Source organism: Falco cherrug, chromosome 9, assembly GCF_023634085.1.
Source record: "Falco cherrug isolate bFalChe1 chromosome 9, bFalChe1.pri, whole genome shotgun sequence".
Lineage (NCBI taxonomy): Eukaryota > Metazoa > Chordata > Aves > Falconiformes > Falconidae > Falco > Falco cherrug.
The window spans coordinates 5616785-5641722 of NC_073705.1; the positions used below are offsets into that span (position 1 = coordinate 5616785).

At 52.3% G+C, this 24938-nt stretch overlaps 1 protein-coding gene across 7 annotated transcripts in view; it reads right to left on the reverse strand.

Moving 5' to 3' along the window:
- Positions 1-16548: 16548 nt before the first annotated feature.
- The window catches only part of GAPVD1 (GTPase activating protein and VPS9 domains 1), a 31699-nt gene continuing 23309 nt past the window's right edge, over positions 16549-24938 (reverse strand). For all 7 annotated transcript variants that reach the window (XM_027802490.2, XM_055720227.1, XM_055720229.1 and 4 more), the window contains 5 exons: positions 24422-24609; positions 22849-23062; positions 22186-22258; positions 21111-21308; positions 16549-20414 (listed from right to left, as the gene is read on the reverse strand). In XM_027802490.2, coding sequence (XP_027658291.2) covers positions 20274-20414; positions 21111-21308; positions 22186-22258; positions 22849-23062; positions 24422-24609 — 814 coding nt within the window. In that variant the 3' untranslated portion in view covers positions 16549-20273. The remainder of the gene's footprint in view (positions 20415-21110; positions 21309-22185; positions 22259-22848; positions 23063-24421; positions 24610-24938) is intronic.

The window sequence follows — 24938 nt, forward strand, 5'->3', positions numbered from 1 at the left end:
CTCATCCCTGTGGGCGCATCTCAGCCCAGGCACCCGCAGCAGCTCGTGCTGCTCGTGGCCAGGCGCTGCCCGTCTTGCCTGGCTTTGCACAAAAAATATGCTGCTGGGAGGATCCCAAATCCACGAGGAGAGATGAGTGACCTTTGTGGTGAGCCCCCGAGGTCATTCGCTGTGTTCCGAGGGCGACTGAGCATTTGCTGGGAGGTTGTGAAAGGATAAAATAGCTGGTGCGTGGCTCTGCCTGCTCGGGGTGGGCGGTGGGGATGGCCAAGGCTGCTGCAGCCGCAGCAAGCGCTGCCGGCGGAGACCAGCCCTCGCTGCCTCCTTGGTTTGTCGAAGTATTGGGAAACAAAAGAGCAACCTTTTAGCAGAGGACACCCAGGCATGTGCTGGCACCCAAGGCGAGAGCCCTGAGGCTCTGGCCTGACCGGAGCTCGCCCCGGGCTCAGCAGGGCTTTGCCATGGACTCCCATGGGAGCAAGTCAAGCCAAAGGCTCCTCTGGGTTTAGGTTGGCAGGAGCCAGGTGCATCCCCGGGGGCTTTTGCAACCGCCCCTCAGGCTGCACCCGCCCTGCACCGGGACGAGCAGGCAAAAACCATCGCACAGCCCTGGGTGCAGCCCTGAGATTAATGGGGGGAGTTATTTATGGAGACATGTTTGTAATGGGCCCATGAATTTCATGGAAATGCGCTGCTGTGGTGGCGTGTGGTATTGGGTGCTGCTGCTGCTAAAATTAATGCCCCTTAAATCACATCCCAGTGCAGCCTCACCGGTGCAGCTCTGGGACAAGGACAGAGATGAGGACAGAGATGTGTGGGCACAATGGGCACAAAGGGCGGCAGGGCCAGCGGGAGGGTGCCCCGCACCCTGGCCGGGCGCTGCTCCTCGGCACGGCTGCAGTGCCTGCGGCAGGGGGGCCGGGGCCGGCACGGGCAGCTGAGGCGTCGGGAGGGCTGGCCCTGTGCACAGCCCTGTGCTGCCGCTGCCATGGCATGAAGGGTTAAGCACTGTCATGTTTTATTCTCCCCACACACCTCTGCTTAAATGCAAAAAAAAGAGAAGAAAAAAAAAGTCTCAACAGGGTGTTGTTCGCTCTCAAAACCCTAAGCATGATTTGTGAACTCTCACAGCCTTGGTAATCTCATCAGAGTAATGGGATTATATTTCAAATCACCATGGCCTGTTCATTACACATTTAAACTCCTTTGACAGAGGAAAAGTTAAATAAAATGGGTGCGTCAGCCCTGGTTGACTTTCCCAGTTCTCTTTCTTGATTAGACAAACAGATGCTGAGCTCCAAAATGAAAAAATAATGTGCTCATTTATTCATTTTTCTGACAAGTCACAATAGATTTTTAACTACAAATGAGCCCCCTCCCCAGGTGGGGGGCGCGGGGGCATCACGCATCATGCCGTAATGGGCCCCGCGCCGGCGGCTGGGGCTGAACCAGGGCACAAGTGGTCACTTCCATGGGCCGGGGTCACCAGGCCCCCTGGCCGAGGTGTCCCTCGAGGGGGTGACGGGCAGCACCTGCGTTCCTGCCGCGAGCGCAGCCACCAGCAGCAGCGTGGGCCTGGCTGAGGCAGCCCCACACGAAGAGCCCCGGCCATGGGCGCCCACTGAGGCTTCTGGCACCTCACGCCTGGCTCTGCTCACCCAGGGCACCCAAGAGGCGGTGCCCGGGCTGCCACAGCCACTACCTGCCATGGCACAGCCACGTTGAGCGCTTCCTGCCGCACGGTGCCCGCGCTGGGCTCCCGTCCCTCCTGCCCTGCACTGTTGCCTGCAAACCAACTCCTGCAGTAGCATCAGGCGTGTGGTGGAGGGAAGCAGCTGAGCTCAGCCCAAGCGCGGTGCCTGCCAGCAGCCAGCCGGTGCGGTGCCCCCACGTCCTGCCCGGGGCTCAGCCGCTGGAGCTCAGCCCTCTGCCCGGAGCGGCTGACGAAGCAGACGGGGAGGCGTCGAGGCTGCCAGCGGGCTGGGCTGTGCTCCCCGCTGAAGAGGAGGGCTTCACGTCGGGGAGCGCTGGGGCTCTATTAGGGAGCTGAAATGCCAGATAATTAGAAATACACCAGCAAACACCATTATTGTCAGGAGAATGCAACGGCATACAGTAATGAAGCAATTATTAATGAGCAACTGCAAGGCTGTCATTAATTTAAGCTTTTCAGGATCACAGACTAAGGCAAGTTAAATGTTAAACCAGAGCTGGGGATGGGCAGCGCGGGGCTTTCCCCCGCCACGGGGTGGGCAGAGCGGGGCCATCTCGCCACCCCCCCAGGGGAGACATGCCACACACCCGCGGTGCCCTCCCCTGCCCCGTGCCCTGCAACCACCCCATCACGGGTCCCCCTTCACTGCGCATCAGCGTCGGCCCCTTTGGGCAGCCCGGGCAATGGCTCTGCAGGGGACGGGGACAGGGATGGGGATGGGGCCCGGGTTGGGGTGCCGCCCCATCCTGCAGCAGCGCAGGCGAGATGCCGGATGCGTTCGGGGACGGTGCAGCCAGCAGCCGCTCCGGCACCAGCGTGCAGCCCCGCGCTGCAATCTGTCACGGCGGCTGGGGCTCGCCGGCTCTGCAATATGTACCTCATGTCTGGGCTGTCATCGGACATAATTCCTCCCTGCTGGCATATTGCTGATTTGTGCATAAGTGATGCATGCAATCCACCTGAGCTAGGAGTCAGGGGTTTCTTGATCTGGGGCTGTCAGGGCAGAGTGTTTTAGTGCCTCCTGCGATTAGCTGGAATTGACAGGCCCTGAGAGCGGGGAATTGCACAACAGGGGAATTAACAGCCAGGGACTGAAGTGGAGTGTGGCACTCGTTTAATCTGCAATTTATCAGTTTACGTGGCTTCTTGTCGCGGGCGGAAGATTACACTCCAAAAAAGAAGGCTCCCTTTTTTTTTAATTTCATCTGACAGGGAGAGGGAAGAGCAATATTCAGAGGCTGACACGTCTGCTGGCTCCCACTGGGTTGCCGGTCCGTGCCGTGCTGTGCTGAGCCAACTGCAGCCTCCTGGTGGGTGCCGGCACAGCGGTGAGATCAGCCCCAACAGCCCTGACACAGGGGCACGGCTGCAGGGCACGCAGCCCCCAGGCCCCCGCCCTGGCTTCAGCTGCTGAGTTTTGCCCCTAAGACTGGCCAGATCTCGCAGCAAGGGCACCACAGTGACACGGCCTCGCAGCCCCTCCCAGGCATCACAGCCAGCCCACGCCGGGGTGATTTGAGCAGCCCCTTCCCAATGCTCCCTGCCCCAGTGCGTGCCCTCGCCTCTCCCCATCCCCATGGCACAGATGCTCCCATGTGCCGGCTGCACCTCTGGGTCCCCAGCCAGGCCAACAGCAGCGGTGCCATGTGGGACCCGGCACAGCAGTGGCTGCAGCAGAGCTACTCTGAGCTCAGCAGCTTCCCCATCTGCAAGTACTGGGGCAGACACAGCCAGATCCACGCCAGTCAACTGCCAGGCCGTTAGTCTGGCCATGCGGCAGCGGCTGCCGGCAGCACGGCTTCCAGCGGTGCTTCCTGACTGCTGCGTCCCCAGCCAAGGCCGAGCTGGATACCCGCTGCAAGCCCACGGCATGTCACCCGCAGGAGTGGCAGCCCTGGAGCAGGGGGCAGCGGGGACGGTGTCTGCAGGTTGGACCCCTCCAACAGGTGAGCAGAGGTCCCGTGTGGCAGGGCCGGACCGAGGATGCCCCTGCCTGAAGGCCAGTGCCAGCCCCGACAGTGGCTCCCTGAACCATGCAGGGGTGCCCGGGGGCTCTGCACCCTTCAGTACATGCGCACACGTGACTTTGGCACTGGCGGGGCATGCGGGAGCTGCATCTCAGGGCAAGGAAAGCGACAGCTGCGGCGGTGCCTCCCCCTGGCCCCCACCACACCGCACACTCCAATTTTGATAATATCATTAGAGGATGATAATGGTTTCCAGGAACACTGTAGCCTTTCTGCGAGGTGACAGCCTGTAAAGGCAGCATGACAGCTAATGTATTCTACAAGGGTACAATAATGTGACTCCGAGCACATTAAACTCCTTTAATGTGGGTGACATACACCTTCCTCTTAACATACATTATCGTCCTGGGGGCACACGCGGCATGCAGCAGCACGGAGCTGGAACCCCGGTGCCCGCAGCCCCTCACTCTGCCCTGCTCCTTGGTGCTCCTGGAGCCAGCGCTGGTGCTTGTGCTGGGGTGGGTGCTGGTGCTCATGCCGGTGCCGCTGCTGGCGCCAGTGCCCCACAGCCATCCTGTGCAAGCAGGAGCTCCTACGCCAGTCACACTCTTCCTTCCCTGGTGGAGGAGGTTAAACCGCGCGATGCAAATGCTCTCACTGTGTGTAGGTGATCTCCTTGGCCTTCCTTGGTGGCCTGCTCTGATACTGCAAACCTTTATCCAACCTTATGGTATCAAAGATTATTTATAATGAATTAAATATGTTTTTAGCAGCTTCTTTCCACACTTACAGCCACACTTTCACTGCCATTTCAACTTAATTAGGGAGGCCTTGCTAAAGAGATGGGAATAAATGCATCTATAGAAATATATCTATGTATAAATGAAGAAAGCAGCCACCACAGGTCAAACCAGTACTTTCAATTTATTGCCCTGGTACATTCATTTGTAAATAGCTTTGCCTTGCTGGTTTCTAAGTGCAAGGCTAATGTTGGAGTGCTTAAATTAATAGTGACGCACACCTTTCATTATTGCTATTAAATTAGGTGCTGGGCTTTGATGGATTCACTTGTTGCTGAACTAAAAGCCTTATAGATGTGGGTGTGCGTATCCATTTGGTTTTACAGCAAATTTAGGTCTTAATGTCAAGCCAGACAGAGCTGAGCGAGTTCCTCCTCAGCACACTCTAATTAGCAGGACGGGCACCTCCCGCGGCCCCAGCCCCACTCCCCCAGGAGCGCTGGCGCAGGCTCACTGCCGCAGCGGCGCAGAGGCACGTGGCAGAGAGGAGCCCGGCTGGGGTACGCGCTGCCATGGGAGTTCTGCGCCCCAGCAGCATGTTTGGGCTATGTCTCAAGCATGGCACCCCTCAAGGGAGGGGGAGCCGGGATCCCCTGGTAGCCTACCTGGCACTGAGGGGCTTGGTGGGTCTGTGCCTCCACCTCCCACCAGCATCAGCCCCATGCTGCTGTGGCATCCCACCTTCCCACGCCCAGAGTGTCTCAGGGAGAGATGCGCCGAGACACGCAAATACTGCCCCCCCCCCCCAAGTCCCTGCAGACACATGGTGTTATGACACGTAACATCAGCCCTGCCACCTCCTGACGTGTGATGTGACTGACATGTGCCATCATGACACAGCCCCTGTGACACTGGGCACAGCGCTGGGGGATCTTGCACCAGGGTGTTCACGGGGAGTCCCACTGCCCTGTGCTGGTGGGGGCTGTGGGTGCCCCATGACCCCCCATCCTGCTGCTCTCGCTGCTCCATTTTTTCTGATGAATGCTGTGATTTTTGCCAGCAGCACAGTGAACCTACTGTCCAGGGAAAGAGAAGCTCGGCTCCGGGCAGGGGAGGGGAGGGAAAGCCGGGGGCAGTTCGGGCAGGCGATGCGCAGGAGCCTGGAGGGAGCGATGGCCGAGTGCTGGGGATGAGCGCAGGCAGTTGGCAGCCCCCTGCCAGGCTGTGCCGATGGAAACACATCGTGTGCTGGGGACAGGGACCCCTGCAGTCCTGGGGACCCAGCTCAGGGGTGGCAGGACAGGGCCATGGCTGGGCTGCGGAATGGGGCTGTGGGATGGACGCAGGCCAGAGCAGCAGGCCAGGGAGGTAGGATGGACACAGGACAGGGCAGCAGGATGAGGCACAGGCTGGGGTGGCGGGATGGGGACATGACCGGGCTGTCGGCCAGGGCAGCAGGGTGCACACACACAGGCGGGCAGTGGGACGGGGCAGCGGGATGGGCAGTGGGATGCACACACACAGGCTGGACAGCAGGGTGCACGCACACAGGCGGGCGGTGGGATGGGGCAGCGGGGTGCACGCACACAGGCGGGCGGTGGGATGCACATACAGGCGTGTGGTGTGCGGGTGCAGGCTTGCAGGCCAGGGTGCGGGCTGAGCGCCTTTGTTCTGCAGCGCAGTTCCCACTCTTAGCGTGCCATCTTGAGGCCCTCCGGCGCCGCACAGTCTGCGCGCCCGCCACCGCCACCGCCACCACAGCCCGGTCCCTGTCCCCCTGGCTGGGGACCCCCGCCGCTCGCAGGGCAGCACCCTGCACCCCGCCAGGCCGTGGGCTGGCTCTGCTCTGGCCCCGCAGCGCAGCAGCGTTTGGGCTGTGGTGAGCTTGTCTGGTTTGGGCAGCCAGCCCCCAGCCCCAGCCCGGCACAGCACAGGTGGGATGCAGCCCACGCTCCCCCACGGCCCAGCTCACCTGCTGGTGCTGCCGGAGACCCTTGGTGGGCAACGGGGGCCACCACTGCCGCATCTTCAGAAGCCTCCAGCTGCTCGGCCCAGGGAGGGGAGGTGGACACAGCTCCCCACACACCGAGACCCACCGGGCCGGCTGGCACAGGGAGTTGGTCAGGTTATGGGGTTTTGTCCCAGAGAAATGGGTCGGGGTACTACTTTGGGGTGAAGTTTCTCACTTCTGGAGCAAGAAGTCCACAGACACCTGCCGTGCTGGCCCAGGCAGCGGCTGCAAGCTCCCTGCAGCACCCGCCGGGGCACATTCTGCCCTGTGCCGTGGCAGGAAAAGGCAGCCCAGCACCTGGGTGCCTGTGGGTGCGTGCACCAGGGCAGTGCCGCAGCACAGGCTGGGCATGAACGCCACAGGGACAAACAAGAAATATTTCTGTGGTAATTCATTCACAAATGATAAAATTTCTCTGTATTATAAAATATAAGCCCTTGGGTTCCTGAGAGCTAAAGTACAGTCACGCCATGTTTCCATGTGAATTTCATTTGAGAATTTCATGTCAGTTTAACAACAGAGACATGTTCAGTGTTCTCAAATGCTCGACTGTTTTAAAAGATTAGTCTGTATGTGTTGGATAAAAAGGTCCCACTGGGGCAGCTGTGGGGGACAGCAGCCAGGGGCCGATAGCCCCCAGTGGCCAGGAGTCCAGGGACACGGGGACCAGCTACTGTGGGCACCACATGTGCCCATCCTGCCTTCTCTCCTCTCCATGTCCACGCCATCAGTGACCTGCGCGCTCATGGCGTGACAGTTCTGAGCACTTGGGTTTAATAATAACTCTCCCCCTAGTACCAACTCCATGATTCCTGTTGAATTAGGTTTAAAAAAGTTCTGCAGATCCCTATGCAGATGACATCCCTTCTGGAAGGCGCCTCTTCCCCAGCCCTGTGCACCAGCCACGCCATGTGGAAAAAGCAAGCCATCTTCTCAGGGAACGGGGCCATGTGCATCCCAGTTTGGTGCCTCTCATTGCTTTGTTGCTGGGTGGGGGGGATCAAACTCATCCCCGCACTAAACTCTGCAATAAAAAATAAACAAATGAAATGACAAGGCAGTGAGCCGCGGCTTCCCCACGATAGGACATCCCCCCCACCAAGGAACAGAGTGATCAGCTGTGAAAGGGAAGATCTGATAAAAACCTAATCCAATTACTTGCCAATGTTTGTTCTTTTCTTAATGGGACTTCAGGGCTGGGTTTTCTTTCTTCTGAAGAATTTTCTGCCTTTCCTCTGCTCTGGGTGATAAAATGACCCAGTTGTGAGAGGAGCAGGCATGGTGGCCAGGACGGAGCAGAGGACTAGCTACGGCACCCCTGCCTGCAGCTGCCGAGGGGCTGAGACCCCCTGGCCAGGGCAGACAGCCTGGCTGCAGGCAGTGCTGCCAGACAGGGCAGAGCATCTTCCAGCCATGGGCTCTCCAAGCAGCTGGCATTGTCAACCAGGTCACTGTCTAGCCTGAGGGACCGACATCCTCATGTCCAGAGCTGGGGCAGAGACATCTGTTCATTGCAGCTTCCCTATGGACAATGGGGTGCCCAAAGCACCCTGCGGGGGAGGGGGAAGGGGATGCAGCCAAAATAAGGGGTTGGGAGCCCTCAAGCTCCAGGGAGTGGGACCAATGCTGGCACAGGCAGCTGCCAGCAGCACGATTATGGCATCACCCAGCTGGCTGAGGCTCTGCACCCACTCTTGCTGTCAGGCAAAGTGCAGGTTATTATTATTTTTATTTGCTCATGTTCTCTGAGCACAAATTCCCACAGTGTACTGCCTGCTGGTGTGATGGCGTGTGCCATCCCACCCAGCTTTTGACAGCTGCTCTCACACCAGGGACAGGAGCAGGCTGGGTGAGCAGGCACTTCCAGCAGCAGAGGAGGTATGGGCAAGGTATAGCAGGAGGAGCAGGCAGCGTGCTCCCCGCTGCGGGGCTGTGCTGGTTTCCACTGCCCCACCAGTGCCCGTGCGCTGTGATTGCCTCCAGCTGTGCCAGGAGATGCTCCTCCGTGCCCATGCAATGGCCACAGCCACAGCCCTCTGCTCAGGTGTCCCGCTGCCAGCCGTGCCCCATGGGCTGTGGGCAGGTCCCTGCCTGACTCTCCCCATGCCTGTGTGGCCACACGGGGACATGTGTGTGGAGCCAGTGGCAGTGACAGGTCCTGCTGGTGCTCCATGCCCCAGCCGGGACCTCTCTGCTGGCAGTAGTGCTTAGGCGCGGGCAGTGCCAGACACACAAACTCCCCTTCCACGTTGCTCTTTGGCATTTTAGAGATAATAAATTGCTAATCAGCAGCCACCACCCCCCTTAGTGTCCTCTGCAGCAACGCTCCAATAATTAATTATAAACTACAATACTGATCAGCTTGCGTGTCCTCTGTCTGCACTGACAATCATTAACCATAATATGAAATTTATAATGTTGAGATGTGGAACCTGGTGAGATGAACTGCTCTGCTTTTTAATCAGTTTTATGGGATGATATAATGCATTGATCGACAAAGACAAGATACAGTGCGTGTTCCTGTGTCTATAGCTGTGCAACCTTATTAATTTAGATTTACAAAGAGTTGCTTGATCTGGAGGGGAGAGAGCTGCCAAAGCTGCCTCGCACAGGACGGGCCGGTGCCGGAGCCTGCAAGGGCGGCAGCTGGGGCATCTCTCTGGGCAGGGGGGGCTTCCCAGGGTTGCTGCAGTCTGGGCTCCCTGGCCCCGGGCAGGGCTTCTCAAAGCCCAGCCGCAGCGGCACAGGGTAGTCCCCAGCGTTGGGCAAACTGTGTCCAAGCACCCATCCAGAGAGGTGCCGGCTGGACACCGGTGGGTTTGTCTCAGTCTGATGAGCGGTGGGTACTGGTCCCAGCGACATGGCACTGGGCAGCATGTGCCTGCCTGCACGTATGTGCCTGTGCCTGGCCCTGCCCAAGCCCTCCCTCCTTCCCCCGAAAAGCATCTGTGACTGGGGCATCGCCTTCCCAACCAGTACGGCCCGGTGGCGGCCGGACAGCTGGTAACCATATTGGTGTGTCTTGGGCTGTCATATCGCATTTGCACGCCTGCTCTTGCTCTGCATCCGGGGAGGCTGGGACGGTGGTTTTCAGGTCAGAGGCTGCATCCAGCACAGGAGGAAAATTCCCATTTTCCCACCAAGACTTTGACTGTGAAGTGGCCGGGACTTGGCTCCTCTTCCTCCCGGCAGCAGCTCCGCACCGCAGCCACCCCGGCACCCCGGCCGTTCCTTGGCGCACCCAGCCCTGAGCCAGGGCTCACCCCTCCAGCCAGCGCGTGTCCTGAGGCAGCGGCAAAGAAGCTGAAAAGGCTGCAGCTGCGAGGGAGTGGGGCTCGGCTCTAGTTAGTGCCAGGTAGCATGGCTTTGTAGGAAGTAGGGCTTGTAAAAAGTTTGGTTTCATTCTTCTAATTTAAAAGTTTAACTCATAAAAGTAACTGAGAAGCTGTGGTACACTTAGGCTTCTGTTAGGCATTTGATTTAATAGTACATGACGTTTTGATTAAAAAATTAGCTCTATATAATATCAATAGAGCACACATTAAAAGGATTAAGAATTGGCTGACTGACAGGTCTCAAAAAGTAGTTGTCAATGGGGAAATCATCATCGGATGATGATGTTCAACATTTTCATCCACGATCTGAAAGTAGATATGAAACCTGTGCTGGTAAGATTTGGGATGACAAGGATTAGCGGGGAGGTGGGAACACTGACAAGGGGGAGCTGCAGGTGCTGCAAGGGACTGAGATGATGCCCCACACAAATGGTCTCCTGACCTTGCTGCTGCAGGGAGCCACGGGCAGCCAAGCCCTGCGAGGGATGGGTGAATGCGGGGCACCGGAGGTCACCCTGCTCTTGGCCCCCCCGAGCAGCGCACAAATCCTGCTCCTTCGGCCAGCTGGGGGTGCAGAGCAGGTGTGCAGGGATCCAGAGGGCACCACCCCCAAGGCCCCCTGCACGGGGAAGCTGTGCCAGTGCAGGAATTACTAACGCGAGGAGGGTGGACGGGGTGGAGTGTTGGCCCAGGGAATGACCGGTGAAGGTTTGGTACTGGGGATGTGATGAGAAGCTGAAGGACGGGAGCGTTTCCAGCTGAGCACCCAGCCGGGGGCATCGTGCTACCCCGAGTGCCAGCATGGGGGCAATGGGCACCGACCTGGGGCGCTGCCTTAGGCATGCGGGTCAGCCTTGATCGAGCCCCAGCTGCTTGTGCCATGGCGGGCAGTGCATCCCTGGAGTCCCACTGGGATGCAGCAGCAATGATGGGAGGTCGGGGCTCTGTCACCCCCCCCTGGCCCTCGCTCACCCTCCATGAGCCATCGCTGGTGTTGCTGCAAAGGTTCGTGCACAAGGTGTGAGCCCTCATGAGGCACAATACATCACGCCTGACACCTCCCGAAATAGCCACCACCACCGCCAGCCCCCGGTGGCCCCAGCCGCCACCTCAGCTGGAGGTTTGGGTGCTGCATTTATTAGGGTGATGTAGGAAAATCTGCAGCTAACCTGCAGCTCCTCTTCGCATCAGCCCTGCACTGGGAAGAGCAGCAGCCACCTCTGCTGGAGCTGCGGGCAGGAGGGCTTGTGGCACCGTGGCAGCGGCGGCCTGTGGGCACTGGCAGCTGCCCTGGCAGTGAGAGCAAGGCTGGCACCCACGGGACGGGCACGGCACGGCCAGGTGTCACTGAGGGCCCCTCGCACGTTTCTGCGCATCACCTGAGTGTGTGCAAAGAGGACATAGCTGAGCTTTCAGGGAGGTGCAGGGGACAGCACACACTGGCACAGCGCCCTGCATGTGCGTGCCATGCCAACACAGCCCCAGCTGCCCAGGCGTCTGCCTCGGGAGGAGCCATGGGGACAGTCAACCTAAACTGCTTGGGATGCAGCTCTGGGGCCAGAGGGGCAGCAGTGCCGTGCATGCCACTGGCTGTTCCCCAGCATGGGGCAGGGCACTGTGGCTGTCCTTCCTCTGCCGCCTTGCGCAGACACGGGTTTTTGCAAGGCAAACCTTTATTAGTGCAGGGAGTGCGCCTAACTCACATTAATTCCCAGTTGTGAATCCTTTCAATTAGCGACTGCAGGCACTCAGCCTGCTGGATGTGTTCATTAGTGACATGGCCTGGCTGCTCGGTGACAAGCCAGATGACAAACCTGTCGGAGGGAGGCGCAAGGTTTTGGCTGTGGCACAGCGCTTGCATTAGCCCTGGAAAGGGGGCAGGAAGGTGAGGTGCCTTGCAGTGGAGCAGGGACACGCTCACACCATGGGGTGCGTGGACCCCCCCTGGACCCAGGGGGATGGTGGAGCCCCAGCACCCATGTCCCCAGCAAGAGCAGTCAGGTGCCTGTGACAGTGCACGCTGGTGGAGAAGCTTCTCCTGTCCTGGGCTCAGCACATCCATCAGAGGGAGAGGCATTTGCAGAGCCCCTGGGGCTGCCACAAGTGCTGAGTCCTCTAAATCCCGCTGAGCAGATGGCCCTGAGCCACCTTCAGAGCCACCTGGTGAGCAGAAGGACATGTCCTGTCCTTAGCCATGGGCCGGGGGAGCAAAACCACGGGGGCCTTCGGTGCTTCTGTAGGGCAGCAGCCCAGGGCACCCACCTGCCCAAGGGACACGTTCCGGCACGGCCGCAGCGCTGCCTGGGCTGAGCCCGCGGGCGGAGGGTTTCCCAGGGGCATCGCTGCCCTCTCGGCTGCCCACAGGAGCCAGCGTGGCTCGGTGAGCTCCCGGCTCCGAGCGCCCGCGGCAGCCTGCTAAAAGCACTGCGTTTCCACAGGGCTCGACTGGCCCAATAAAAGATTATCAGCTAAATAAAACAAGAAGTGAGTGATGCCACTATGCCCTGTTGGATTGAAATTGTAAGAGCAAAGTGGTTTTCTCGGGGAGATTTATTTCCTCTGCTGGCTGCAGGCAGCCAGCCCAGCGGAGAGAATGAGCCTCTCGCTCCGAGGCCACTGCTCCCTCCTGTAGTCACCACTTGGCTTTTATTTCATTTTTGAGGGAACCAGAACAATAAAGGAAATACAGATATTCGCCCACTGCAAAGCACAGGAGCGTGTGTACACGTGATCACCAGTACATGAGCCACGTGCTCCAGCCCAGCTCTCCCAACCACAGTGGCAGCGCTCAGCCCACGCCTTCACCCCAAAATCCCACCCGTAACCCACAGCCGGAGCCAGGAGAGCAATCCCACGCCAGGGCAGATGGCTCCTGCCCCCGCCTGGACCTGGCATCGGCCGTGACAGCCGAGACAGTGCTGGCACCCACCCCCTCTGCCTGCCTGCCAAGACCAGCGCCAGTGTAAGACAGTGCCACGGCAGGACACCGGCTGGGGGCTCTGCCCGAAAACCTGGCTGGGGAAGGGGCAGGCAGCAGGTACCGAGGGCAGCAGAACCAACTGACCTGGATGCGCAGACGGTGCTGTCTGGGCTGCAGCAGAACCAGCCACTGTCGTATCTGCTGGCCCTGGGCCACTGAACCAAGCAGCAGCTCAGCGAGCGCTTCACTTCGCTCTGGACTGGCACTCACCGGCAGCCGCCCAGCAGCAGACGCACGGCCAACGTCTCCTCCATCCCAAGCTCAGCCTCAGCTTGCCGCCACTCAGTGCTGAGCACCCACAGAGGCTGGGCACTGGCTGAGGGTGAGTCCCTGGAGCTTCACAGTCCTTGGGTGAAGCCACAGCCTCTGCCATGGGTGACCGCTGGTGGTGGGGGACAGATCCCAGGGGCTCTGCCGTGCCGCAGCCCACAGGGAGCTGTGGTGACACCAAACGCAGTGCCCGAGGTTATCAAATCCCCACTGCTCAGGGCGATCCTCCTCTCCTGCAGGCAGCACGGCAGGAACGGACCCTGACACCACTCACCATCCTCTCTCCTGCTGTGAGCTGCAGTTTCAGGTACCATCCCCCTGCAGCAACCGGGCACCAGTACCTGCTCCCGCCAGCCCCGCTCGCTGGGAAGCATGCCATTAGATCCCCGGTAACTGTAAATATTGCAAGTGCTCGAGTCAGCAGTCTTGCTGAATTTTGCTTTCAACATCTGCAGCCCAATAAATCTTTGTCTCCTTCAGGTGAACTGTGCTCTCGGCTCGGGCTCCAATTTACATCCCTCAGCACCATCACAGCGGCGGTGGCAGCCCCAGTGGGGTCCCACCACCAGCCCTGGTGGGTGCCCGGTGGGGCCGTGGCTGCAGGGAGAGCAGGGGGCCCATGGGCAGCCCCGACCCTGCCAGCGAGTGGCTGCACCGCGATGGGCCCCGCAGCCACCGCCACCATTTGCTTTGTGCCAAAACCCTTCTACTCACCAGACCTTCACTGGGCTGGTTTTTTTTAATTGTTTTCAAAACAGATTTCATGTGGTCCCAAAATGAGACCATGATTGTAAATTAAAGTGTAATTAGCCTTTACGCTTTTATATTCATTAACTCTTCTCTGTTAATGATGCAGAGGCTGGAGCACAAACCCAGCATTATGAAACCACATCCAGGAAATAAAATAGTGATTTAGATAATGGCCAGAATGTATTGCTACTTACACATAATTAAACAAATGCTCAATTTACACTTGGAAACATGAATGAATGTTGATTAACCCCAGCCCAACGACTCTGCTGGCGGTGTGGTTAAGTGGCTGCGCTGCCGGCGGGGCTGGCGGCAGTGGGCAGCGGCAGGCAGGGCAGGGCACCCACTGCCCGCAACGCACCTGCCCAGCCCAGGTGCTGCCCACAGCCGCGCGGCATGGCTGCCCCTGCCCAGACCCACTGCCATGGCCACCGCGGCGGCTCCGGCTCCTTGCCCACAGCTGCAACATCCCCATGGCTGCAGGGACTGGTGTCACTGCCATGGGGGCCATATCCAGCTCCTGGCAGAGCCACGCGGCCGGCGCAGGTGCTGCACTGATGCCAGCAGGGCCCGAAGTGGCGTCACCTTCACTCCTGGCCAAGCAGCACCGTGTGCCGGAGGGGTGCCCCGTGGGCTGTGCCATGGGGTCTGCCCACTGCTCCTGCACAAGCTTTGTCTCCATCCCCCTGCCCTACACCTCTGCCCTCCAAATGTGCCGGTCACTGTGGAGATGCCGCCTCTTCAGCGCAGGAGGAGCCTGGTGAAGTCCACTTGTGCAGGGCAGCACTGTTTTCTGCTGCAGATCTGGTGGCGAAGAGTCTGGGCAGGGGGCAGGTGCCAACCCCCCGGCTCCCTGTGCCTGATGCCTGCGGTGCCAAGAGCCATGGCTCCCACAGTCCTCACCCTGGTTACTCCCTGTCCGGCGGGGTCAGGGGTGCCACCCACGATGGGCTCTGCTGCCTGGCCCTAAGCTGAGCCCAAGGAACAGAGCTGTTCACAGGGATGGCTCAGGCACCCCTGTAAGGAGCTGCTGGATCCAGAGCCCGATCTGGTGCCAAGCGGGACCCCCATGGTGTTTCCCGACGAGGTTGGCCATGGGCTCCCAGTCAGGGGCTCTCACCAGCAGCGTGCGACTGACATGGCCCCACAACGGTGTCTCCCCTCACTGTGGTCACAGGGGAGCGGTGCAGAGGCAGAGCAACCCCTGGGGAACCCTGGGGTCTGGCAGGGCTGTTCCCCTACCCCGGCTCGGCTCCAGGCTCCCGCTGCGCTCCACAGGGCAACAAAAGCAGGACACGGTGGCTGGCAGCATCTGCACTGCCCTCGCTCCCCACATCCATCCCTGCCCCGGCCCCGCACACCCCTCAGCCCTGCAGGACAGACAGGACGGCACTGGTGTGGCTGTGGAGACAGACCTCTGCTCGCAGGGTTCATGGATCGTTGACTCAACAGGCCATAATGGCTCCATCTATCGGGGTCAATACGGGTGCCTTTGACACATGATAGACAATAATTGCTCCTGCTTAGAGACTTTTTAGTTCATGGATCATTGACCTGATGGGCTGTAACAGCTTTGAAGGAGGCTGCACACCCCTGCGCTTAAAACGCCCTCAGGAGCAAGCGGCTGTGTAAAGCCACGGCTTGGGCATGGGGCCGCGCAAAACATGCTCTCTTGAAAAACACGCTCCCCAGCACAGGTTACCGAAGGCCCCGGCGCTCTGGAAGCCCTGCGGGTAGCACGGCCACGGAGGAGAGGCCGCAGCAGGAGGCGCAGGATTCTGGGAGGAAAGGCCAGCGTGCCCCGGCATCCCTCAAACGCCAGGGGATAGGACCAGGGTGCGCAAGGAGGGGGTCACCTCCCGAGGTCTGCAGGCTGGAGCAGGCTGGAGCTTCCCTCTCCGACGGCAACTTCCAGGTATATGATTTAATGAAAGGCACAATAAGAAGTGAAACAATTAGAATTTCTGCCTCATTATCATGGTAATCTTATCAGTCGGATAATGAGGTATTAATGGAGATTTAATGTGCCTCTCATAACAGAATCCCTTGGAGAAAACACATAAGGAAATTGCTGTAAATCCACTTAATGATGGAAAGGTCCCCAAACACCATATTCCAGAGGATGAAAAATGCTGGATGCAAATGAGAGAGAATCAAGGTCAATAACACTGTGGGGACCGTGCTCATGGCAGCACTGTGCCGCTGCCGCCCAGCCGCCCCGGTCCCGCCACCTCCCCAGCCTGCCCTGTTCAGGTGGGTGAAGCGGCCGGATTGGGGTGGATACACGGCAGCTGCCAAGATCCTACTGTGTCATAGGCAATGTGAATATTTCTTAAGAAATAAGATGACCCGAACAGAGTATTTTTGGACTTGACCACTCCCATCAAGGCACTGAACAGCACACAGCAGAGGAACAGACGGGGTCCTGGTGCCTGTCCCCAGGTGAGCCACCTCTCAGTGCTCTGGCAGCAGGTAGTTATTTTTTCCCCTCGAGCTATTAGGACAGCCAAGCCGCACGATTAAAAAGAAAAATAACTGGAAAGCTCTGTGCTAAGCAGCCAACTCAGCAGCACATCCTTTCCCATTACCTGGATCTTGTTCCTTTTTTGCCACTGTCCGCTCCCCACGAGCGGTCGGTGCACACGAGAAAGGAGGTCTGAGGTGCCACGCAGCAGTGCTGCCAAGCGGGAGCCCGCGCCAGCTTTGCGGCAAGTCGTTCACACTTGCAATGCCATCTCCAGCAAACCGCTGATTGCGTTGGAACAAGGCAGAAACATGAAATCCAGGCGTTAAACTGCTCTCCTTTTAATCAGTTTTTACAGAATAATACATTAATAATCACGTTAGAGACAAGATGGGGTTCCTGTATACAAGATTGTGCAAGCTCATTAATTTAGATTTATAAAGGCTTTACCAGTTTCAAAGAGGAGAGGCAGTACAAAGCTTTTAAATAGAGGTAAAGCACAATTAAAAGGTACAGAACACACACTACTAACTCAGCAGAGATTAATTCTCAAGTAATACAGGCTCAACCAAGTCACCAACTGTTACCCAAACTGGGGTATCCTTCCCCCTCCTTCTCCACTGCTTCCTGCTGCTCCAGCTCTCCCGCCACGCTGCCAGCCAAAGGCTGCACGGTCCGTACTGCAGCACGGCCACACAGGTTACACCCATGCCAAACACACATGCTCCACTTGCCCGAAGCTTTGCTGTGGAACAGACCTGCCTCCTCCCGCTGCTCCTGCTCTAACCCCCTTCCTCCCCCACTACTCAGCTCTAACGTGGCAGTGGGTCCTCAAACTTCTGTGAGAATTTGGCTTAACAGAACAGTTGACGTTTTCAAGCGATATGAACCAACACTGTGCTCACCAGAAACTCACCTATAGGAAACAGGATCACGTTCGTGGCTTTTTTTCCTGAAATTTATGGCAGTTACATTCAGCATTTGGTAGTATAAGGTCTTCAAAACAAAAACTTTTAAACTCAAATACTTAATAGGCCATACACATTCCAATTCTCCTTAAAGAGGGTTTAAAAAAGGTTTAAAGAGAAATTTCACTTAGGTTTAAGAGCAAAAAGAATCTCACAGGGATGAAAAAAACCAGCCCTTTCCTCTCCCTTATCTACCCAAAAAAGGAAAATACCACCTCTGAAATATTAATGGGCATAGCCATGCCATCGGTTAATTTGGCAGTTCCTCCAAACATGCCAACAACCAGCGCCAAAGTCAACAACCGAGCCTTAAGTCCGTGGCTGCAATCTGCTACTACTGACCTCTCCCCGCTCCCCTTTCCCCAGAACGTTCCATTCATCCTCCAGCAGCTGAAGTAATTTAACTAACAGAAAGCACCGAGTTTACAGCAACAGTGACACGGTTGGCTGGCACCTTTTGGCAGCAGTTCTGTTACTTTTGGTCCTTTATGCACTGTCTTTTCACCTTTACTACTGCACACCAAAACCTAACAACATCACTTCCTATACATGTAATTTATTGTTTTAAAACAAAATGTTATGGGACACCAGGGGAAAATAGTAAGAGGACATTATGGGAAGGGTTTTAATTCTTTGGAAAGCCTAATTCTCTAACTACACCTATCAAGACTATATAAAAGACTTTCAGAGTAGATTGAAAAAGAAGAAGCAAAGGACCAAAGGACCATCTTACTATGAAGACTCAGTTCATCTGGGGCTCATTGAAACACTTCCTGGTTTTAAAATAACTAACATTAAAAAAACCCCAAAACAACTCCAGTTCTTTTAAGTATTTTTCTACGCAGAAAAACAAAGTGATAACAACTGTGAAGGAAATGGTTCTTGCCCCTTCCATAAAGGAGAGGAAATCTGAAAGATCTGATGGTGCTGATCAAACCCTGCTTGCCGAGTTTGCAAACAGAAGCGATGTGCGGGCTAATCACCAACCCAAGTGTCTTTGTGCCTTCTTTAAGGATTGTACAAATACTCTCCTCGACTAAAACTCAAAACTGCAGGACTAAAAGAACTTTCACACATTGGTCTTAACATCTCAGATATTCAAGTAATAATTAAATATTACAGGACACTTCAATAAATTTATATTGCTTTTAGATATGATCTGGCCATATCTTCAAGGGCATATTTGTGCTTCGCTGCTGAGTGTTATTGGTCAGGGCTGTGCTTGCAATATTAAGTTACGTGTTCAGCACCAAAAACCCATCAAGGCTAAATAACTAGAATATTGCAATGCTACACAGACTGAGTTACCACAGTAAGGCAGATCAGAAGAATTCTGTTTCTAGAGTATTGCTCCTCCACACAAGCAAGTCTCTAATAGAGGAGAAAGACTATAAATAAAAGAAAAAAGATACCATCCCACCCTCTCACCTGTGATTAGTTATGCTATACTGAATTACATATTAGAGTCCTAGATAGTACGTTTCTTTAATTATGCCTTGACAAGTAGCACAGCCAAATCAAGCACTTGATACTTTACATAAATTGCTCTAATTTCAATTAACCAAATTATTTTCCCAAGCTCTAGCTGCTTACAGGTTTTAATCATCAAAATGCGCACGTATGCGTGCACACACAGAAAAAATAAATCGTATTTTGAAAAGAATGCAAGATTTTGTTGTCTTTACCACTCACAGACACCAAGTCTTAACAAATCCCTCTGTCAGAAGTGCAATGAACACTCTGGAAAGAGCAAGAAATAATACTGACATGAAAAAGTTAAATGCTCGCTGTCCTTTTTCACTGTAATTCTAGCTAAAAAAGAACAGCAAGTGCTTATATACAAATAACAACCACTGGCCATCACTCAGACCATTTCACTCATGAAAAATCCATGTGGTGGTGTGCATAAAAACTTCTTTAAATTGGTAACTGTCAGTTTAAGGGAAAGGTGGGGTGAGAAATCTATAAAACACCCTGAACTGATGTCATGATATGTTTCATAAAGAACAGTGTTGTATTTTAAAATATTTCATATGAACAGTAAAACTTGCACTGCTGCATAGCAGACAACACGAAGAACATTTAGTAAAAACATTCACTGAAACCCCGGCATATGTATTTAATGTCACTAATCAAAATATATATTACAGTCCAAGGTTCTGTAAGGATCTCTGTTTGGGGTTTGTACAGTATACACAATATATCAGAAAAAATATTACAGTAAGGTATTTTATTTCTCCTTTTTTATATTAGACTTCTCTATTGTAACTTACAGTCCCTCTCCTCTATATATCCAAACCTTTATAACACCCTAATGCCCTAGCCAAAAAGTGTTTAGCTATCTAATAAGCCCTGTCTATTATAAATTCCAGTTTTAGAAATTTCAGTAATCTTAATTACATTTTAATAAATAGTTCAGTTTGCCCTTTTTTAATCTTAGCTTTTCGAGGAAGTCCTTTCATTACCAAAACACAGTATGTCATAACCTGTTAAGAGGTCAGAGAGGCTTTTGCTTGTTTATGCAAAGGATGATGAGTCCAAAGATAATTGCAATGCATTAAATATAGTTATATAATATTTACAGTGTCCTCTCAGATTTTAAATTTAGGTGAAATATAACTGATAACTAATGTCAGCTACTACAGACTTTCAATGTGGCTGGTGTCTTATTAATAAAAGGTGTATTAAGCTAAAAAGTATACTAAGTGGTTGCCCTGATTCTTCTTGTTTCAGTTTCTATTAGAAATTAAATCAAGTGAATTATTCACGTGAGTAAGAACTCAGGAAAAGAGGTGGTGGAAAAAGCGTGAAGAATTTTCTGCATGTTTTGAGATTCCAAAATACCTGAAAACTGTGGTCCCTTTTGCAGTGCCAGTATCTATAGGGGAGAAAAACACAACCAAAAGAGAAGAGGAAAATCTGTTAAATTAATTTGATTAGTAAAGGTGTTTTAAAATACCTCAATTCTGTACAGTATTATACAAGAAAAGTCTCTTCTTCAGCTTTTGCAGCTGTTGTACATTCTTATATCCTCCTCTTCTACTAACAGTCTGCCCGTACACATGGTGGCCAAGTTACTTGCGATCGTCAATAGTTTTAATGAATTCAACTGCTGCCGTGAACTGCATCCACCAGTATGATTCTTCTCCAGATAAACAGTTGGCATAGAAACTACTAATGTACTGAACAGTGGACAGCAAGCAAGGTGGATTTGCCTGAGGGTTAAAGAAGAAAGAGATACTCACAGCTTGTTTGCAAAGCTAAATGTAAAACACTACGAGATACAGAACAGAAATACAATTCTATTTGTGCAGTGATCCTTGCACATTCGTAATACATGATTCTGTAACATATCTGCAGGGTAGCGATGGTTAATCCAGACAACCCCCATTTCAGACTCAGAAAGCATCAGACTTCATGATAGGAGCATTTTTCCAACAAGGAAAAACAACTTGTGGGCCAAGAGAAAGAAGGGTAAGACTGGCAGAGTCTATAGAAGTCATCAAGGATTTAAACACATGGAAAAGCCTATTGTTTTAGCATCTTATACGTGACAGACCTTTATCCAAACACTTATATGTCAAAAAAGGTCAGCCACATAAGTCAGTCCTAGTGTGGATCTTGGTCCTGAAAGAGGACAGCATTAAGCAGGCACAGATGATAGACACTGGTGGACATACCTCAAAAAAACCCACTCCATTACAACATCTGCACCCCAATTTCCTTGGTTCCAAATGCAAAGTTTCCTTGGATTCAAAACCATAACTGTGACCACATTTCTGATGTTTGTATTTAAACCAGCTGAACTAGATCTAGGTTTGAGTCTACACTCAGTTACTCAAACGCATTCTTTTTCTTCCTAAAATTTGCAAGAATTAGGTGGGGTTTGTGATCTTTCCAAAATAACTCACCTTTATGAGGACAAATACCAGAACAGGAACAAAATCATCTGCCCCAGGTACTGAATCTTCATTTGCCAGACTAAGCAGGTTCATGATGGTTGAACACATTCGCAGGATACACTGTACTTTATCTCGGGGGGTTTTATAAGCACTTATTGTGCGGATTTCAGACTGTGCAGATGGCCATGGTGCCTCCCGTAGATATACCTAGGAAAAAAACCAACATGCTGCCAGTTTTTGTTTGTCCAAACTACTGCTGTGCACCACAGAGGATCTGAAGTACAAGAGACCTGCAGGCAGGAGCAAAGCTCCAGAGAAATGGGAAGCTTTAAGCCAAGATGGTTACATTACACTCACAACGATGGTGGCTTCCTGCTGTGTTATAATAAAAAACTACAAGGAGCCAGTACTCTAAGCGCAACTAACTGACATAATTAGTCTGTACTTCTTTGCGACTTCTCCAGTACATCATTTCAAATAAAGGTAGAGCTGTATGTCTCAGTCTTCCATATCAGCAGCTTTATGAACACTCACTGTTTTGAATCACAGAGTTCAAGAGCTGAATTGAGAACTAGGAAAGCTGCTAACATCCAGCCTCTGACAGACTTCTTAAGCCTGCCAACCTGCTTTTAGTTATCTTAGTAACCATGAGAAAAGTGAAAGCACTGGGCAAATTCACGGATCTGCAAGGTTCCATTAATTCTGGCTAGTTCAGAAAGTTAACTTGACAGCTGTAAACCACAGCTATGGCACACGAATCACATTAGAAACATACAGAATTCAAACATTGCCTTTTGAAGCAAATTATCAGGATGTTACTGCATCTTAGTGCAGCGTAGCATTAGTTCTTAAATTTTACTATCAGGACAAAGGTGGTAAAATCAGAAAAAAATTAGTTTGGAAGGATCAGTCAGTGGAAAATACAAAAGCATGGGTATAGCATGTTTTTCCTGCAGGATATTTCACCTGTCACAGATAGAAAAGCAATGGTTCTAAGTGTAAAACAAAACCAACCCTCTCCCCATCCCAAACACAATCTAAACCACGTGCCCCGACACACAAAAGAAAGTGAAGGAGAAGTTACCTCCGGTATCTGAAGTGCTTTGTGGTTTGCAGTCACTACTTTAGATAACCTCTGTATGTGTTCATGCAGGACCCTGAAAACAAACACAAAAAATAAAAGTGAAAAGTAAGCAGCAGCCAGCCAGTAGTCTCCTGGGTATCACACTAGTTATAAGTTGGATACTGCAAGAGAGATGTTCAGGAATGCAGATAGTCATGATGGTCCTACAGCTAACGGACTCTAGGTCAGTAGGAGATGCAGAGCATATTGTCATGCGATCAAATACAACCACACAGCCAGCAGAGCAGTCAAACAGCGTATGTTCTAAAACACAAAAACCCAAAACTCCAAATGCATGGAAAACACTGTACCAAAACAGAATATGAAAGGAGTCCTGAGGTAGATTTTGATTATTCTCTCAACATACAGACTTTCAGATCTGAAAGTCTATAGCCCAAGCTGTTAGACTTACAATTTTATTCTACTCTGGCAGTTTGTTCCAAACACAAACTTTTGCACATGATGCTAAAGCACTTCCTTGTTCTTTCACAAAACATTCTAAATGAAAACACGAGTTCATATGGCGTGGCTGACTTAGTCAAGTCTGTCACATGAAGACTGCACAGCCTCCATCTGCACCAACTGCAAAAGAGAAACTAAGTGCTTGAAATTACATTGACTTACTGGTCACGCAAAATATCTCCATCCTGATTAGGATAGAACGCAAGTTTGAAAATACGATTCATCACACTGCGTTCTATAGCTAATTGTGCATCCTGAAGTTGTTCTTCACTGGCATTCTGCCATATAGCATCCTGAGCCATAGCCCCATATAGGAACTGAAGAAAATCCTCAACTTGGGCTGTTTTATCATCTGCCGCTGTGAGTTTCTGGAAATCTGTTAAAAAGAGAGAGAACATTCAGTTAAGTAAAAAACATTATTTCTATTAAATGTTCCTGGAGAGAGAAGCCCAGAATCCACTTCAGATGTCTTGCCAGGCAGCACTGAGGCTGTTTTGCCCATGCCCCAGTAAGGGAAATATGAGCAGGAACACTTGAAGTAAATGGAGGAATTAAAGGAAAAGCACATAGAACACATTTAGCAAAGCATATGGTCAAAATACTCTACTTGATTCGGTGTTAATCACCTACTCTGCAGTACCAGTTCTCATACCTTCTTCCCAGCCACCGACAGAGGTAACACCCAGAACATCACTAGAAGAGTTGCTGGTAAGAACCAGCACATGCAAAGTTGTTAGATGCTGAAAGGGGGAGTAGCAGAAGATACCAGGAAAAACAACCTGTACCATTTCCTACCCCTACCTTTATCAAGTATGCATAGCTGCACCACTCATATTTATCTACAAACTACAGAATGAGTGTTGACCTAATCATTGGTATTCATCGGCTTCATATTTATAGCACTCTGCACTAGAAGACAACTGCCACTCACAGATGCCAGCAGCCTGAACGCCACAGTTGCCAATTTCTCTTTGGTATCATCCAGAAATAGCTGTCTCCCCTCCGTCCATAGAAAGGCCTTTAACTCTTTCCTGGGTCACTGAATCTTTTTACCAGAAATTGAATCCCAGTATATACAAGTTCTCATATTAATTCCAGCCTATTCAGACACATTTAATATCCAGCACTATATGCTCTGGGAGCAAGAACTGACTCCAAATTTCTTATGTACTTCATTAAGTCAGCTATGTATATAGAGAACAAAGAAACAGTTTGTTTTAATGACTCTGCTTTGAGACTGTTGTCCTCCTGGTGCTGCTATCCCTTATGCTATGGTATTTTTGAATCTTTTGATTTTTGAATCATTTGATTCACACTACTATTATTCCCCATATCTTCTAAGGTGCAACCACAAGCTCCATACTGAGGACTGAGTGCTGCGACTTAACTTATCATTTATCAGTAGATCTAAAATAATTAATGTTATTCATGCTTCTTCCATGGGGCAGATGCTAGACAATATGATTTAGCATAACTTTTTAGGCCAAGTGAGGTCAAATTACCTTCATTCTCTTACTCCATGAAAAATGCAGACAGTTACCATGGCTCAGCTGCCACAACATACTGTTAAGTCACAGAAATCTGTCTATTTGAGCCATTAATTCACCAGCTGAAACGAAAGCCTATTTAGGAATCTGCTCCTTAGACCAGAAGTTGCATTAAAACATCAACCCAAGGCAGCATTTAAATATGGAGTAGAAGAATATAAACATTTCACAGTCTGCATTAATCTTACCTTGAATAAATTCCCTTATTTTCTTTTCTTTGCTTTCCAGCAGTAGCCTCACGCATACTGTAGTGAAGTATCTGTTTGCCACTTCTTTATCTCGCAGAACTCTCTGCAACAGCCTTTCCAAGTGTGCTTGTGTCGTTTGCAGGCCTTGGCGACATCGAGTTAAATAAGCGATATACGGAGCTCTTTTCCTAAAATAAAGAGTACTTTACACTAGATTCATAATAAAGATAGAGACTGAGAGCTTCACATACAGTTAAGTTGTAGTGTCAGAGGAATCTTCAACCTGTTGTTTGTAAAGCAAAGATAATGCCTGAATTAGGAAGTTCTGCCTTACACAGATTTCTCTGACTGAATTCACTGCCCTTGCAGCACTCCTGAATGCCAGACTAAAGCAAGTTCCACACAGCATCTCTTGTGTGTTAGAATTGAACATTACCCACAAATTTATTTAACCAGAGTTTGTTACTATCTGGACCGACTTAAGGTCCAAGCTTTTTTAAGCCATTTTCAGATAGAT